The sequence below is a fragment of the Ursus americanus genome, chromosome 9 (genome assembly GCF_024610735.1).
Source record: "Ursus americanus isolate L20-20 chromosome 9, mUrsAme1.1.p, whole genome shotgun sequence".
Taxonomy (NCBI): Eukaryota; Metazoa; Chordata; class Mammalia; order Carnivora; family Ursidae; genus Ursus; species Ursus americanus.
This window is the reverse complement of record NC_142135.1, coordinates 17,130,325-17,149,246: the sequence shown is the minus strand read 5'-3', so window position 1 is coordinate 17,149,246 and position 18,922 is coordinate 17,130,325. Positions and strand designations below refer to the sequence as shown.

At 43.7% G+C, this 18,922-nt stretch overlaps 1 protein-coding gene across 6 annotated transcripts in view; it reads right to left on the bottom strand.

Annotated features, from left to right (window-relative positions):
- Positions 1-18,922, bottom strand: part of LOC148109424 (uncharacterized) — a 325,915-nt gene that overhangs the window by 215,792 nt on the left and 91,201 nt on the right. For all 6 annotated transcript variants that reach the window (XM_087864653.1, XM_087864650.1, XM_087864654.1 and 3 more), the window contains one exon: positions 7,251-7,360. In XM_087864653.1, coding sequence (XP_087720779.1) covers positions 7,251-7,360 — 110 coding nt within the window. The remainder of the gene's footprint in view (positions 1-7,250; positions 7,361-18,922) is intronic.

The window sequence follows — 18,922 nt, the reverse complement described above, 5'->3', positions numbered from 1 at the left end:
TTCAGAGCCGTTTACTAGGCTGTGAGCTTCCAGATGAAAGAAACCATACCAGAAACTATCAGATACCCATTATCTGCATAGTAGTTGCTCAATAAATGTTTACTGATGAAAGATGAGCTTCACAAGTTGCTAAAACTAGATCAAGAACTGTTCCAGAACCCATTCTTCACCAGAATTTGGCCACTTACTACTTATGTGATCTTAAGTAATTCACTTTACTTCACTAAGCCTCTGCTTCCTCATCTGCTACACAGAAATATCAAAAATTCCTACATTGTGAACCTGCTTTCTAAACCCTAAAGGATGACACAAATTTGCTATTATTTATTGATTCCCAAGCTGTGCATTTTTACTTCACCTCTTGCTAACTCTCGGGTGAAACAACTTCAAAAGAGACTATTTCCTACTAATTGCCGAAGCTTGGCCTTAGTATATACCTGATCCCTTCTCTCTCCAGCAGATGGGGCACTTCCCGTGTTCTGTAAAGTTCTGTCCCCCTCACCTTATTCCATGTCAGTTCAGACTCATCAAACAAGCTCTTCTTTCACTGAGCTCTTAGGAAAAGGTCTGCCTTGGACACTCTTATCACCGGACAACCTGGGTTGTTTGGGATGCTCCTACCTCAGGCTTCAGAAAAAGTACGCTCCACCGTAAATATTATCCTTTCTTTGGGCCCCACTGATGTCCCAATCTTCCCTCAAGCAGCTTCCAAGCAGAATTAACTTCTTCCTTCTTCAACCAATAATACCATCTTCTTCCTATCTCAAAGTCTACCTTGTATCAGAACACTGGATGGATCTTCACTTCTAGCTAGACTGTAAGCTTCTTGGGGTGGGGGGAAAGATCCTGGGGTGTTTGAGTAAAGAGATCATAACATGCGCCCTACCTTTCTTTGCCACCACAGCCCAGAAGAAAAAAAGAAGTTAACTGTCAGAAATACAGATATTCCTCTGGGAATCTTAAAGTACAGAAATCTGCTTTTTAGATTAGGAAAGACAAGTCATATTTCCATGAATTCTAAAACAGGATACAATTTACAGTACGCATTTTTTTATCAAAGCCAACCAAAAAAAAAAAAGGCACAGAGGCACACAGAAAGACAAGCTATGAGCGCCATCTCATGGAGAAGTCAACCTCTACCCCATCAGCATACGCCCTTCCATTCTCTGGCCTCACCCAAAGACATGAGTGAAGGGCGCCACTGTCCCCAACACACTTTCCCACACACACACACAGAGACTTGTTGGCCCTGTTGCCTGCATGTCACAATCAAAATGAGGGCCACGTCTGTCACAGTCAGCTGCAAACCCCCATTCTCTTGTCTAGATCTGAGCAACACAAGGCAAGGTTAAAGGTAAACCTTGCTGCCTATAGTTGATTCGATGGTGCTGGGATGAATCCGGACTCAAGAAATGGCCCCTAGACTACAGAAGCTTAACTCCAGCCCCTATAGTATGCTCTGGCTCTTTCCTAGGCCCAGGTCCCCTTTCCGTGCAACCCTTCCCTAATCCTGAGCTTTCAAAATGAAATCCCATACCAGTGTAGCTCACATTGTCTCTACCCTGCTCAAGCCCTCGGGCCATGCTGCCCAGAGCCCTAGAGTATTGCCAGCCTCCTGGAACCTCCCACTGTGGCAGGGGAATCTCACTTTCACATTGGACCTCCCTGTCCAAACACACACCTGCACAAACACACAAGAACTCACCGCATCCACTGGACATCCTGAGGAAGCTGCTCCTGCCAGTTAACTTTCCCCAGCACCCACCTACCAAGTCAGGTTTTCCCTCTAGGCCCTGCTGTTATAGTCCCAAAAGGCCTCACATCTGAGTTCTTATGAGTTCCCGCACATCCGTCCAAGTCTAAGACCTGATGTTCCTTACGTTTGTCCTCTAGCCAGTTCATGATAACAGAGGAGAGACTTGATAACATGATAACAGAGGAGAGACCCTATATTCCCCAGAAACAGAGAAGGAAGAATGGGCATATTTGCCCAGAAAGTCATTGGATTCCAGCAAAACAAACTGTCACGTAGTGCCTGATGATTAAGTCTTCTACATCATCGTGAAGAGCGATGCTGGAGGTAGGATCACAGACTCAAACACCTCTGAGTCAGGAAGATGAGTGAGTGAACAGCATGGGTCAGGTGTCAGACAATCGAGGCGACGGCAAGTGCACACCCACTGTGATAGCTGAATTTATGTGTCAACTTGGCCGGGCTATGGTGCCCACATACTTAGTTAGGCATTATTCTAGATGTTCTTGTGAAGGTGTTTTTTTGGAGAAGATTTGCATTAGGTAGGTGGACTTCTTTGGGGCATCTGGGTGGCTCAGTCAATTGAGAGCAAAAGTTGAACAAAGACTGACCTCCCTCCAGCAAGAAGGGACTCTGCCAGCAGATGGCCTTTGGACTCAGACCCCAACTCTTAGCCGGGTCTCCAGCCTGCTGGTCTACCTTGTAGGTTTTAGACTTGCCAAGCCACCACAATCACCAATTCCTTAAAATAAACACACACACACACCTTGTTGGTTTTGTTCCTCTGTAGACCACTGACTAATATACCCATCTCAAGGGACCAGCTATTACTCAGATCCAGCTAATCCTGGGGACCAAACAAAAATGTGTTTAGACCATGACCAACCAGCCTATGAGCCAAGAGTTAGGATGTCTGAGCTAGAAATGAGACAGAACCAGCACTAATCTTAAGCAAAATTGCAGCACCTCTGTCCATCCAACTCAGACATCATACCCTCCTGTTCCCATACCTCCTACGTGCCCACCACTCCCATTCTTTTCTTCTAACCATGGCTCTCCCCTCTTTCCTCAGCACTGGCTCAGGAAAGAAAATAGAAAGCATAATATTTATACAGGCCAGGAACATAATCATCATGATAATCCCGTATAGCAGCCACAATTACCCTCCCCACTTGACAAGGAACAAGCTGAGAGAAGGGCAGTAACTTGCCCAAGGTCATACAGGAAGAAGAAGGGCAGGCAATCAGATCCTGGACTGTCTGGGTCCAGAGCTCAAGGCCTATCAAGCTGGCTGAGTGGAGACCTTCTTAAAAATATCCATTTTTCAGCAACTCAGGCTGGTTTGCTCATCTCCAATAAAGGTGATAACAGCCTTCTGCTGCAAGCCAGAGGTACTGTCAGTGTTCACCGCATAAAACAGGCAACGCGCATGTGAAACTCATTGGGTTTCTCCAACAGAATGACAACTTTATCGCCACGGCGTAACCCGAACATCCTCCGCACAGCTGCAGCCACAGCAGTAAATCTGAACTGAAATCTGATCCTGACACTGCCTGTTTAAACCCTTCCTGTGGCTCGAGGACCTCCTGCCTCTCCTCTGCATTTGTCTTGAGAGCGAGAAGGGGGCTGAATCTTCAGATGGAGATCAAAGCCATACTAGACAGGGAGAGGTGATTCAGAGGCTGGGCCAGGTAAACCACAGAATCTGGAGATTTGAAAGAGGACAGGTGGACCATCTTCCTACGTTGTTCTTCTTGCTAATTGTGAGGATGGACTGTGGTCCAGCTTCTCTATTCTCTGTGCCTTTCCCCATCTTCCATGTGTAATGTGCCATTATTCCCTTTCTAGGAAGATAAAGCCACTGAGCTTCACCCTATATTCCCCAGAAACACAGTGGGGAGAGGTCCTCTATCTCTCCATGGATCTTGTTTCCCACTGTAGGTGAAAGGGTTACTCCCACCCAAGCCCTTTCCCAGTCTGGCCTCCTATGGGACATCACAAGGCCTACAGGTTGGCTCCAGAGTGATTTTTGGCAAGAGAGGGACTAAAGGAGGCTAGGCTTTCTGCCAAATTCTGTTCTTGTGAAAAATCAGTTAGCCCATTCTGACCAGACGTATAAAACAGTCTGTAATAAATGTTTCCTGAACATGTCAGGGGAATTTTTCCATCTTTACATGCTAAGGTTATAAGAGAGTAATTGAAGCCCAGAATTAGTCATGCAAGCTGCGGAAACCAGATATCTAATCAAGCCAAAAAAACAGCAACAACAAAAAGAAAATGCCCAAAAGCTCTGTTCCCCTTCATCTCTGTTCCTTTCTAGTTGTTGCAAAGGTCAAAGATTAACTTCATAAATCTGTTTGATATGTTGAGATGAGACGGCCACAGAATCTAATTGCCTGGAAAACATGTTTGATGGATATCTTTAGTAACACATGAAGCTTCAGTTAGACAATCACTTCCACCCCCAGAAGGATGCCTTGGAAATCAGAAAAGGGGTGCCAGAAGCATCTCGGTGTTCTCTGAACCAGGAGGAGGCTGAATCCCTTGTGGTTAGGTAACTGATTTAGGGGAATATAGCCAGTTATGAGCAAAATGAGGTATCCTGATAGGAGGGTCATTTGTCTTTTCCAATTACCAGTGGTCTTCAAGCTGCGCTACAGTCACATGATGACCTCACAAGGCATATATGGGCACAAATAAACTAGTTTCAGAGGAGGCAAGTTGCAGATCTGCAATTTTCAGACGGGTATTCTTTTATAAAATTGAGCTGTGTGAGAAAGCACTTTGAAGCAGCATGCCAATTCCTTCCCAGCCTCCCTCCCCATTCTTCACCCCTTCTTGGGGGAAAAAAAAGCATAATTTTCAGCCATACAAAGTATGCAACAAACCCAAAGTGCCAAAAAGGGATAATCCAACATTCTGACATTTGCAGAGCTTCCATGAATAGGGAAATATAACTTCTGCCCCATATTTATCATTAAGAGAAGCATTTCCAATAATAATTTACTCTTATGACTAATATTTATTAAAACATACAGTATATGCACATATGTTACTTTGATCAACCGTGAACTCGTAATAATGATAATTCAATCCAAAAGAAATTTGTTTTGAAACGTAGAGTCTCGGAGTCCCAGGAAATAACTTTTGTTTCAATGTTTAAACACATTTTTGGGGGCGCCTGGGTGGCGCAGCGGTTAAGCGTCTGCCTTCGGCTCAGGGCGTGATCCCGGTGTTGTGGGATCGAGCCCCACATCAGGCTCTTCTGCTATGAACCTGCTTCTTCCTCTCCCACTCCCCCTGCTTGTGTTCCCTCTCTCTCGCTGGCTGTCTCTATCTCTGTCGAATAAATAAATTTAAAAAAAATCTTTAAAAAATAAAAAATAAACACATTTTTGTTGCAGAGAAATGTTATAGGTTGATCAGTAAAAGACCTCTAAACATGAAAATATGTTACAATAAGAGAAAATTCTTATTGTGGTGGAAGAAGAATAAAAACGTGATTTTTAAGGTAGACAGATGTGATACAGAATTTCCGGCTTATTAAGTAAAAGCTTGTGCATGTGTGTGTTTCTTTAATTAGATGACAGTAGGTATCCGATGACTGTGCTATCTATGCCACTGAATTACTTTAAAAGACTGATGCATCATTTTATATTCAATATTTATAATATGTTCAATATTTATAATGTATTAGAAATTTTGTCCTCTGCAATTATTTAAATTTATGAAGAAAGAACCTTGTAAGTTAAGAAATATGTAAAGGGGTACATAGTTCTTCAAAACACTTTTAGGGCATAAAGGAGCAAAAAGCTTTGAAGAACGCTGCTTTTTTACTTCCTTTGTGGATGAGCTGTGGAATGGGTAGTGAAGAAAGAACTCTGGCCGTAGAAGCCTATCCTGCTGTGGGGCCAACATGTCAGTCTGAGGAGGATGTCTGTCAGCAGAGACCAGCTAGATGCCTAGCAAACCCACTTCTTCGTGGAAACACTGCTAAACTACATTTCCAACACTCTACATCTGGGTTAAAAAAGAAAAAAAAAAAAAAGAAAGGCTTTTCTGCACATATAAATTCATTTACTTGCTTAACAAAATTAAATAGATAGAAATTTGCCTTTTAAAAAAGGACCTTCTCAGAGCCTTCAATATGCTAATATTTAATTAAAACTCTAGCATCCCCCCAAGCTTATGTGCATCTGGAACCCTTTTTCCCAGGGTACACATTTACATGTGCAGATGGCTGATTCCCCCGCAGCATCTGAAGATACCCCAGGCTGTCTGCTCTCCAGATACTTCCTGCTGTGGTTCCCTTCATAGTGAACACTCCTCTGTCCTCCCAATCCCTGCCTCCATGGGCCCAAAACTCCCCTGTCCTTCAAGGCGCCCTCTCCACCTCTTTCACGCAGCTGCCCTCGGAGCCTCCCTGCTGGCCCCAATCTGAGCCCACCCCGCCCTGCTCCGCTTCCCACTGCTTCTCTGTTAGAGCCCTCCTCACGTTCTACCTCGTCTAATCGTGCCATCACATCCTATCTCCTACACTAAGCGAAAACCAAGTATCATTTATCTTTGTAGCCACTAGCCTCCCTCCAAACATTTATAACACGGTATATGCTCAATAATTGTTTTACTATAATGACTGACACTTCAAAGCATAAATCAACCCAGCTCACTTCTAATGACCTACCTAACACATATGGTCTGGCTTTTCTGTTTATTGGGTGAGCCTAAAATTTTGCAATATTCGGTATATGCTGGTATGCCATGTCAAGGCCAAGTTTCCTTGAGCAATCACTGGCAAGTAATACCTTGGAATATAGGTGAAAAAAAAATGTCATTGCCTCATTACTTTAGCGTAATACGTTTTTCGCCAAGAAGTTATTTCATGAGTCACAAACCTCTTTCTTATGGCACCAGTAGCCACCTTACACAATGTTCTAATGAAGAGCTGTCATGTGAAGCAGCAACAAAGGAAAGATCAAGTTCTGACCCATGCTGAGTTTTTGGAACAGCTGGGCTTTCTGCAAGCCAGGCCCACGTTACCAGGAATGTTTGCTCTGGCCCCAACTACCCAAGTCTTCAAAAAAAGGAGCTCATATTTTCCCCTGCCCTTCAATCAGTGTAATGGTTTAACAAATGTTCTAATTCAATAACCCAGTTGGCATTTTCTGAGCAGTTAACTATATACCCAGCACAATCACTTGTGCCTGCTAGCTGCTTTTTAAGGACAATTCTAACACAAATAGTCCTAGAAAGAGCTATGCAAAGGGCCCCTGTGACAAAGGCTATCACTTGTCCGTCATAACCATTTTCCTCTCCCTCATTACAACAATGCCCCAATTTTATTAGGGGCAGAAACGTACCCAGCTATTATTCTAAATTTCCTGAACTCCTTTTCAGATATATGTGGCCACGACATTAAGTGTGGCCAAAGACAGCAGAAATATGGGGTCTTCCAGGAAGATTGATTAATAGGAGCTGACTCAGCCAGGAAACTCACCCCTTTTGTCCTTCCTGCCATCTTCTGTCGTGGTAGTACTTGGGACACTGATGTAACAGGCGGCACTCCAATACCCATCTTGAATCTTGAGGTGGCCTTCAGATGGGAGCCTTCAAGCAGAAAGATAGAAGGAGGCTTTCTCATTCCCAGACGATCCTATTAGGACACCATACCAGCCCCATCATGCTTATCTTTCATCTTCTTTAACGAGAGAAGATAAAATCTTTAAGATAAACTACTTGATAGTTTCTGTTACAAAGAGCCAAACTGAATTCTGTTACAAAGAGCCACTGAACCTGGCAGGTTCATTGGCCACCTCAACCTGAGCATTAAAGCAAATATCAGACCAACACAGTCTGCTCGAGGGGGGTTGATTCGACCCTCGCTGTGCACTCTATCCACCTGAATTTGTTCTTCTTCCTTGTTCTGAGATTGCTTGTTTTCCCTCCCAGCTTTGATAGCAACTTCAGGCCCCTTCATCTAGGAACCACCTGGGTTCACCTGCTGGTTCCTAAAATTTAGCTGCCTTCCCAGTTCTTTTCTCTATATGCTTCCTTGGTCATGGAGTCCCCCAGTGACCCAGGTAAGGAAAACATTCCAATATAGCCTCCAGCACTACAAAAACCCCATCAAAAAAGTCAGACCTTTTGCCCAGACACCACTTCAGGGGGAGAAAATCTGGAGGTCTCTGGATGGACAGGTAGATGCCAGAGCCACCACATAGAGTTGTACAGGTTGTACACTGCACCATTTTAGGAGGTGCCATTCACATGGTATCCCACCATGTGTCTATGCATGGTCTATGCTGTATAAGTAGCCCCATACTCACTGTTCAGGGGCACAAGTCAGAGTGGAGCTAGCAATGTTGTTGGATGGGCCCATTGGTTCATCGGGCAAAGTGTCATCTGCAGCTACTGTGATTCTCTTACTGCTAATAATACCACATCCAAAACACCCAGGAAACTACCACAAATGATATACCTTACTCTGACCTGTGCTGCTATACCTCAGGAAAACAGACTCATAGCATGCCCCTGCAAACTGGAAAGAGTTGGGTATGAACAACAGGGACTTCGAAGAAATTATTGCCATTCTTAGCAATAACAATAAAGGCATAATTATCATAGCACGTTTACTTCTTGAATAATTATAACCTACTCTGAAGTAGAAATTATTATGATTTAATAGATAGGAAAGGGAAACTCAGAAAAATAGATGATTTTCCTAAGATTTGTTCGCTTGGAAGAGGAGAAGCAGAGTTTAATCCCTGGACCTCCAGTTACAAAGCCAACATTCACTAATGTGTTCAAGTATTAATGGCTTGGGAGCTAATCATTATCATCATCCCCATTTTATTATTAAGGAAAAGTTTTAAAACAGATAGCTTCATGTATTTAACCAAGGAAAATGGCAGAATCTGGACTTTGAACCCAAATCTTCTCTTGATCCTGGGCTCCTTCCACTACCAGCATATTACATTTTTCAAATCACTTTTACGTGATCTCCAAACCCAATCCCATGGCTTCTTTTGTTGGACTATGGGAAGGCATCCCAAAAGGAGTTGGGCCATAAAGAATGAGTCTGGTGCAGATGAGGAATGTCATTCAAGGGCATCTGCAGGGTCCTCCAGCTTACCTTGTGCTCTCAGCAGCTGGCCACCCAGTACAACGCCAGGCACAGATGTCTGGCCCTGAGAGGATGTACTCCAGCAGAGAGACCACAGCCAATCAGTGCAGACTGAGGTCAACGTGAATTCACCAGTAAACGCTGAAGACAAAACCACACTGAAACCAACTTGGGAAACACTACCCAGTTCAGATGAAAAGGCAGCAGAGATCACCAACATCTGCCATGGGGATGCTGACCAAGCATGGGAGGAGTGAGTGCCATTACCATACAGGCTTGATGGCCCAGGTACATAAGGACAGAGTCGTTCCTAATGCAGAGACACATGAAACAGAGTACGAGCTTCGGGACCATCTCCAGAAAGGTTCTGGACCAGGGCCAACTAGATTTTTTTTTTTTTTCGATTTTAGCCTCAGAATATTCACCACCCTCTCTCTTCACTCTTCTCCCTATATCCTCCAAACACTCACAAATTCGCACACGTGCGAGCACACACACACACACACACACACACTTTACTCCTATGAAGTCAGCTTCAATGAGCAAACAAAGGTCAGAAAAATCTTAAGAGCAAACAGCTCACACAATGATTATGTGTGGAAGGACGCATGTGTGAACACGGGACCGGCGTGGCCCTACCAGCTTTGCCTTTGTTCAGAGCTTATTAAAGAAAGAGGATTATAGAAAAGAAACATTTTTATTGCACTTGATAGACACAGAATCCCAGGTAGGCCAGGAGAGCAAGAGCAGACTCTGAGATCCAAGAGGCCCCTGAAGACTGAACGGCAGAGTCAGAGCTATCACACCCACACAAGCAGCGCTAACATTTGCTCCAGCCCAGATCCCACACCCCAGCCTGAAGCTAGAACCCAGAGAGCATTTCTTTTTTTTTTTTTAAAGATTTTATTTATTTATTTGACAGAGAGAGAGAGACAGCCAGCAAGAGAGGGAACACAAGAAGGGGGAGTGGGAGAGGAAGAAGCAGGCTTCCAGCAGAGCAGGGAGCCCAATCCAGGGCTCAATCCCAGGACCCTGGGATCACTCCCTGAGCAGAAGGCAGACGTTTAACGACTGAGCCACCCAGGTGCCCCTCAGAGAGCATTTTTCAGCAAGAGCAAGGAACAAGGCACAGGAGGTTTCAGAAAAAACTGTGAAAATTTTTCCTGCCAAATCAATTTGTATTGGTCCAGGTCTCTGTCTTTAGTAGTTCTTTTCTTAAAGATATGGCCTTTGTCATCACAGACCTTTTAAAGACCATCACATGGTCCTACTTCATCCACCAACCAACCATCCCCAAAAAGATGATGTGACTTGTTCAAGGGTATGTAAACAATTCATGGTAGAGTCATGACCAGAAGTCAAAGTCTCAAATACTTGTGAGAAACCCACCTCTTTCCCCCTGAGAGCTGCCACTTAGAGACACCACCCAGCTTTTCATGACTGCTGAGCACGTGCAGACTCCCAAAGACCAGCGTATGAGACAGGATTGGGTTTGCCTGCATATAACAGAGAAGCTACAAATAAGAGTGCATACTGTCAGTGATACAAAAGAAGTCAAGAGTAGACAGTCTAGGAACGGTATGGAAGCCATGCAAAGTTGTCTGGGACTCAGGCTCCTCCCAGCTCACCACACCACCATCTCTGGAGTACAGCTCTTGTTCTCATGGTCCAAGATGCTTGCTAGAGCTCCAGCACAGACCTTTGACAACAGAATGGAGAAAAGATAAGAAAAAAGATCTTTGTGCTTCCTGTAAGGACACTTCTTGAATTCACTCACAAAACTAGTATCACTGGTCAAAATTTCAGTCAATCAAAAGTCTACTTCCCAGCTACAAGAAGCCTGGGGAAGGCAGCCATGCAATCATTGGCAATATGCTCATCTCCGTAATGATAAAGGGAAGACCGATATGGGGGACAACGTGGGTCTGTGCCATACCCAGGGACAGGCATCTTAGTCCCCAACTGAAGGGAAATGGGTAAGAGAAGCCACATGAGTAAGTCAAAGAAGACTCATGTCCTAATGGCAACTGAAGTAAGAAGAACATGAATTAGCAGCAGGGAGAAAGGAGATCTTTTCATGGAGAAAATCTCCCAGGCAAAGACCCAGAGGAGGGGCTATTAAATTAGATTTTAATATACTCCTAAAAGCAGTAAGAGAAATACTTCTAAGATCAATGGCAATGGAAAATAATCTGAGGAGCAAGGTAGGGAGGTAGGATGGGGGAGGAATTTGTAGCTTTTCAAGACCTAAATACCAACACCTAATTTTTTTAAAAAGATTTTATTTATTTGACAGAGAGAGACAGCGAGAGAGGGAACACAAACAAGGGGAGTACCAACACCTAATTTTTAATCATCCAGTCAACCAACACTTATTGAGCACCTACTATGTGATAAGACCTCTGCCTACTCAAGTAAAAGAATGAAAAAGACACCAGACTCATGGGTCTTATGTTCCAGAAGAAAAGAAAAACAAACAGGTCATTATCGTACAGGCTGATGAGAAAGCTCTATGCTATCCTAGAGGCACTGAGAAGAGACACCTAATGCAGATGCTCCTTAGAAAAGGCACCTAAGAAAGTCAGGGGAGGCAAGAGCTGCCGGGAGGAAATGCTTAAAAAGCCTGGTAGCACAGGGTGAAGGGTACAGGCTCTGCATCTGTTTTCCCGGTTCGAATCCTGGCTCTGCCTTTTATGAGCTGTGTATCCTGGCAAGGCATTTATCTTCTCTGAACCCCAACCACCTGATCTGTCAAATAGGGCTGCTAATGAAAATAGTAGCACCTACTTGCTAGGATGGCTGAAAAGATCAAATGAGATAGTCCCTGTGAAGCAGGCAGCATGGCATCTGGCATATAAGTAAGTGTTCTGTATAGGTGAGCTATTAAAACGATTATTACCAATGCTAAGCTAAGAGTTAAGGGTAAGTAGGAGTTGGTGGGAAAAAAGGAAATAGATGTCCAGACCGAAGGAATAAGATCTGCAAAAGACCTGAGTCCCAGAGCAGCAGAAGGAAAGGGCATCAGTGGGCATCAGTGTGGAGCACTAAGAGAGGAGAAAAGCTGGGCCAGCTCAGGCAGGCCTTGCAGGTCAGGTGAAGGCATTTCGACTTCAACCAAGAGCAGTAGGGAGCCATCAGAGCAAGGGAGCTGATGTAATCAGGCTGTCACCTTACGAAGATCACTCGGACTGCTGCGTCGTGAATGAACTGACCAGACCCAACAGTGAAGGCCCTGTGCCAATCAGGAGGTGGTAATCCTTGTGACAGATAGTGGTGGCTTGAACCAGGGTATTAGCAATGAAGGTAAAATGCACGGATTCAAAAGATATCAAGGAAGTGGGATCTATAAGACCTGCTCACGGTTATATTCAACTTGACAGATGCCCTTGGTAACAGCCTCTTGAACAACCGAAATCCTGCGCAAAGCTTGGAAGTTGTTCCAGTTACCTGCCACCCTAGTCCCTAGTCCTTCTCATCAGAAAGAAAAGTGTCACCTAGAGACAGCATAAGTCTTCATCAGCAAAGGGCACATGTAATTTCTAGCCAGTAGAACTAGGTAATAACCAATCAGACAAAAATGATTCAGGAATTTAGGGGATGCCTGGGTGGCTCAGTGGGTTAAGCGTCCAACTCTTGATCTCAGCTCAGGTCTTGATCTTAGGATCGTGAGTTAAGGTCCTGCATTGGGCTCCACGTTGGGCATGGAACCTACTTTTTAAAAAAAAAAAATTTTTTTTTTTAATGATTCAAGAATTTAGAAATACACTGCTGGAAGCTGAACCATAACAAATAGAAAAACAACCCTGTAACAACCTACTATGCCTAGGGAAATGCCCCATTTCTGGCACCCAAGGCTTCAGGTGAATAACAGCGTCGATGTATACGTGGGATGCTATTTCGTGACATGCTATTTCGTGACCCCATAATTTATCCTTCGAATGAGGGCATTTTTAAGAATGGAGGTGGTCTCTTTGATATTACATCAGGACAACAGGCAGAAAATGGGACTCTCTCCCAGCCAAACCAAATCATGCACCGGTTGGTTTTTCTCCACTACCAAAGAGTGGAGCGTTCCTAAGAAATCTTTGACAAACCGAAATGGCATAAAGCCAAGGAGTTTCCATTAATTTATACGGAAATGTTTTCGAGCATTCCCAGACCCAAAATATAACCTCTCTCAGGCTTTCTGATACCTTAGGACACATCTTGCTAATGGATGCACAAAATAAATCTAAATAAAGCACAGATGCTCACCAGACACAGGGCAAAGCTCTGGCGGCTGGCGGCTGACACGCTGCTGCTCGCATCCGGCTACCTGCATAACGGCAGCCGCAAAACCAACGCTGAACGCTATTTTCGCTTTTCGCCTTTTGTCGTAAAAGTGAAACTCTTTTTCCGGTTTCTTTCCGTTAGCGAAAACAGGTACTAATGTAGGTCGCTCCTCAGAGGATACCTGTAATTGCTCTTCTTTTTGGCTGCCTAATATTCACCACCACCCCCCCACACACACACACAGTTTTTTGTGACAACAGTCCCTAACGTCCTTCTATGGAATCACTTCTCTCCAATGGCAAGTGGTTTTACTGGGACTGTCAATGCAGTTGCCAAGGAGTGAACCCATAATTCCAAGGTAAGCCCGCTGAATGCAGAACTTTGAACTTGAACAGAAATGGAACAAAACAGAAAGCACCAGAAAGGGCATAACCACATTCCTTCCATCAGCATCTCCTAGTAACACCATTAAACCATTCTTACTTCCAGACCCCTGGTGCCCTGAATATCTGTCCTTTTATGAACCTGTTCTCCAGTCTTTCCTATTGATGCTATGAGCTTCCTGATGCGATTGCAATAAATTCTTTTTCTGCTGTTAAAAATCCTAATTAGGGGCGCCTGGGTGGCGCAGTCGTTAAGTGTCTGCCTTCGGCTCAGGGTGTGATCCCAGCCGTTCTGGGATCGAGCCCCACATCAGGCTCTTCTGCTGGGAGCCTGCTTCTTCTTCTCCCACTCCCCCTGCTTGTGTTCCCTCTCTCTCTGGCTGGCTCTGTCTGTCAAATAAATAAATAAATAAATAAATTCTTTTTTAAAAAATCCTAATTAATAGAATTACCATGAGCTTTAGAATACGTAATTCTGACTCTAAATTTCACATCTGGAGTTCACTAACTCTCTCTTTGGCCTTAGTTCTCTCACCTATAAAATAATACAATACATACCTTATAAACTACTTTTAGAAATAAATGAGATATATGCCAACCACCTGGCTTAGCACCTGGTTCAGAAGTAAGCCATTGGCTAATATTAATTTCCTTCCAACCTTTCTTCTCTCAGCTAATTTTGATATTTCATATGAATATTTAGAGACAGGGTAATTGTTAGAATGATTTTAAGTTCGTTTAAGTCAAGTTGAATCATGATGCCCAAGTGAGATTTAGTTGTGCTCCTAAAAATAAAAATTATAAGAAAAAAATGTAGATGAATGGGACAGATTATACCTAATCTCCTTATCAGTAGGGATAGGGTAGGTTATGCTGCAGCAGCAAACAACCCTGAAATCTCAGTGGCTTTTAATGACAAAAGTTTATTTCTTGCTCACTCTACATTTCCATTATGAGTTGGCTGGGTTTCTGCTCCAGTTCACTCTCACCCAGTGTATTAGAGTAAAACAAAGAAACAGAACCAATAGAATATGTACATAGAGATTTATTTTACTTTAAGGAATTGGCTCACATGATAGTAGGGCTGGTAAGTCCAGTATCTGTGAAGCAGCCCAACAGGCTGGAAATTCAGATAAGGATTGATTTTGTAGTCTCAGATCTGAATTCCACAGGGTAACAGGCTGGAAACTCAAGCAGGGTCTCTATGTTATAGTCTGGAAGAGAATTCCTTCCTCTTTGAGAAATCATAGTCCGCTCTTAGGGACTTCAAATGATTGGGTGAGGCCCACCCACATAATGAGGATAGTCTGCTTTACTTAAAGTCTACTGATTTAGTGTTAATCATAGATAGATAGATAGATAGATAGATAGATAGATAGATAGATAGATAGATCAATCTTCACAGCAACATCTACACTGGTTGTTTGACCAAACAACAAGGCACCATAGCCTAGCCAGGTTGACATATAAAATTAACCATCACACCCAGTCTAAAAAAATCATCCACTATTTCAAATGTTGCCTGTCACTGTGACAAAAGGAAAGAGAACATGATGCATCACACTGGTTCTTAACATTTTCTACAGAAACCGATACATAGCACTTGCGCTCACATTTTATTGCCCACAGCAAGTCACAGAGCCATGCCTAACTTTAATGGGGTTGGGGAAGTATAATCCTACCATAGCCCAGAACAGAGCCAAAATATTTATGAACAGCCTTAATGAACACCACAGCCTTATAAACTCATCCCCTTGATTTTTTAGAAGAATACCATTGCCCTTGGTCTTTTCCTTCCTGACTAAGCTTTCTGCCTTCACAGTACACAGAGATCCCCTAAAGGAAGGCAGGACAGGGACAGCCATAAATATAAACTCATCTCATTAGACTTCTTACCACAAGGTTCTCAGCCCCTGAGAGTCTGGTCGGAAAGGGGTCCAAGAGGTTTTAGATTGCCCCTGTGAAAAGGAGTAATACCTCTTTCTCTATGTACCATTCTGAAGTCTTCTCGTGCTTTGAAAATCCTATAAGAAAGAGGGTCATATTTCTTGGCAGAAACGGGACAGATGGGAGAAGCATCTAAGTTATGATTTCTGAAAGGATTTTCAAACATCTTTATCCTGCTCTAGGACTTCTGCCAGATTTCCCTCCTGCATTCATCTAGAGGAATTTTCATAGACAATTTATATGAAACAAGGATTTGTCTCTTGGTGCACAGTCAGCTCAGAAGTAGCCTTTTTCCCACCTTCTGCTTCCAAAAAGTAGATTGGTTGATTTATTTTATCCTGCTGAGGCAGCCAAGCCTAATTAGCATCGTTGGTTTCAAATAATCTGTGCTTCTCTTTAAAAAGAAAAAGAAAAAGGTCATCTTGTTACAAAATGTATGCAAATGTTGGGCTAATCATTTTTTACTTGACCCCCTTGTTGGCAATAGTTGACACTGATAACCTACTGAGGAGGGTAGATAGAGCTGATACTGGTGCCAATGATAACATGGCAATGACTTCTCCACTCCACAGGGGTGCAGTAAGGATCGCATGAGCTAAGGCTTGTGAAGGGCTTAGCACCGTGCCCAGCTGCAACCACGCTCAGTGGACGGCAGATGTTCTTCTGGGCAGTTCTGCTGCTTTGCAGCAGGTGGCTGCATGCTCAGGGCTCAGCCCCTAGAGGCAGATAATCCAGAGTTTGATTCCTGACTCAGCTGCTTAGTAGTCATGGGATCCCAGGCATGTTACTTAAATCTATGCTTCAGTTTTCTCCTCTCTAAAATAGAAATCAGCATAGAAGCACATAAGATTATTGTGAGGATGAAAAATTGATATAAACAAAGCACTTAGCATAGGACGGGCCCAGGCTATATGCATAACAAGTGCAATTAGCCACAGCAACTAAGAAAATCAAGGCCCAGCTGGTTTGTGGTCCCCCTGCTCAGTTCTTTTCAGAACATTTTTCCTTTAAGGGGCCATGGCTTTCAAACTCTGCCCAAGGAGCCTAGGTCCCCCCAGAGGAAGAAGGGGAAAGAGAGACCATAGGGCTTCCCTCCTCCTATAAACAGAGAAATTCTGCTTTTATCTGTTCCAGAAACTGAGACGCTGCACACAATTGCATCACTGAAAGGGTGCTACTGTGGAAGTGTTTGAAAATCTGTTCTTTTCCATCACTCCTCACCTTCTCGTGCTCAGATCAGAAATGAGGTAAACAGAATAATCATGTATTCTCGATTCTTGTATTTGTTCACTTATATATTCATTGTTTTCATTCATTCATTTGTGCTTTTTTTTTTTTTAATTTGGCCAGACCCCCAGCCAGGCCCCCGAGTTACTGCCATGAGCAAACCACACAGTCCCTGGGGTCATGCAGGCCACTTTTCAGTGGGAGAGATAGACAAGGAAACAGGCCGTGATGCCCAGAGTCAGCTGAATCATGTTGTAGACACGTATGTGGTACTGAAGGAAAAGAGTGTCCAAAGGTCTTTGGGGTCAAGAGAGATTTTGGAGGGGAATAAGTCTAAGAGTGCATGGGAGAAGGAGAGGTGGCACATTTTCTTGTAGAGACTCAAAGGTGAGAAAGAACATGGTAAATTTAGGAATGCAGGCCACCCAGCGGTTGTGAAGGCCAACAGGTAAGACAAAAGAGAAAAAAGTACTTCCAAACAATGAGCACCCAAAATCCAAGGCCAAAGTCCTCCCATCAGGATGGATGATTCCTTTGCAGCAGATCAGGTTATAAATTCACTTGAAGACTTTAGCCAAGGACCTGGCATCCCAACATGTCCCATCCAGGGAGCAGTGTCCTGAAAGATTCTTAGTCTCTTTAGCAAAAGGACACTCTTTGGCTGCTTGGGTTTAAAGGCACATGCTGGGAACAGACAAGGACAGGCACTCTGGGAGAACCTTGCCAGAGGTGACATGGCTATAGCTGACACAGCCTTCCCTCGACTGGGACCAGGTCCTGAATGAAGTCACTGAGCCATTGCAAGGAGGCCTTTGCAGGACTTTCAAAGCTGAGCTCTTCCCAGAGTTGCAGACCAGGGCCGAGAAATGCAAAATTTACTGGATGAATCCAAGCTTCTCTAAGCAGGTGCGAGAAGTGTGAATGTTCTCAGATTGTGAATGAGGCCATGACTAATTCTCACTTCATACACCCAGAATCCCAGCCAAGAGTCAAGAGGTTCGCTTCTTCCTGTATCTCAGTGACTAGCAAATGCAGGCTACCCTTCAGGAAAGAATGATATCAAGGTGGAGAAGCATTGTTATCCTAATGGTTTTGAGCCAATAATAATTACGATAATAGTAATAACGAACATTTACCAAGCACATACACTGTGCCAGGTACTATAATAAACACTTAGCATAAATTAACTCATGTCAGGAACTCCATGGAACCTTAATACCACTACCCCAATTTTACAAAAAAACACAAAAAGATATCCAGAAAGGTGAAGCGTAGGTAGATGTAGGAGGCAAAAATTACAAAGAGTTTGCAAAAGCTCTAAAAATAAACAATATCCATATATAAAAATACTTGCATTTTTACCAAAATTGACTGCATAGACCTCAGATTACCCATCACACACGGAACAATCCAGAGACACCTGTAGCATATCAGGGCAACCTGTCCTCAAATGAGCAACTATAAAAGCCATGAGAGAAGTTCAAGAAAAATGCTTTGGCTTTCAGAGAGAATCTATCCAGCAAAAGGGTATTGGGGAAGGTTTTAGGAAAGAGGTGACCTCTGAGATCTTGAAGAACTGAAAGGATGTCAGTTCCAGGTTAAGGGAAAACGGGGGGGGGGGGGGAGTGGAGTAGGTCCCAGGAAGAGCAGAAAGTGGATTGTAGATAAAGGCATGGTTCCAGGGGATTCCAAGTGCCCCCTCAGAGCCACAGTAGGGTCTAAAGCCTTCTCCCACTTCATCTCAGCTTTTTATTTATTTCACACATTGAGGTTTTACACGCAACTTCATTTGAAGAAACAGTTCCATTGATCTCTGTATTCAGACCATAGCACCAAAGGTTAGGGAAAGTGTTGAGGAGGAAGGGAATGGTAGGTCGGAGAAAGAGCACAAAGAGCTTCAGTCTGAACATCAACCCCCCCCCCCAACACACACACCACTCTCTCCATTTTCTGCCCTCAGCAGATGTCACTAGTGGAACTTGTGATTCTTTCCCACTGTTCCCAGAGGCTCAGAATCCTCCCATAACCAGCACACCAGACATCAGAAGTGGCCCATTACAGAGCTAAGCAAAGGAATTGGGCCTTTTTTTGTAGACAACAGAGAACCCTATGTTTTTCAATCATTGTCCCTAAAGGTTCCTCCCCTTCTAAACAGTGGTATTGCGATGGGCCATGAATCTGTGGCCAAGTGCCTCTTGTAGGTAGACCTCATCTCAA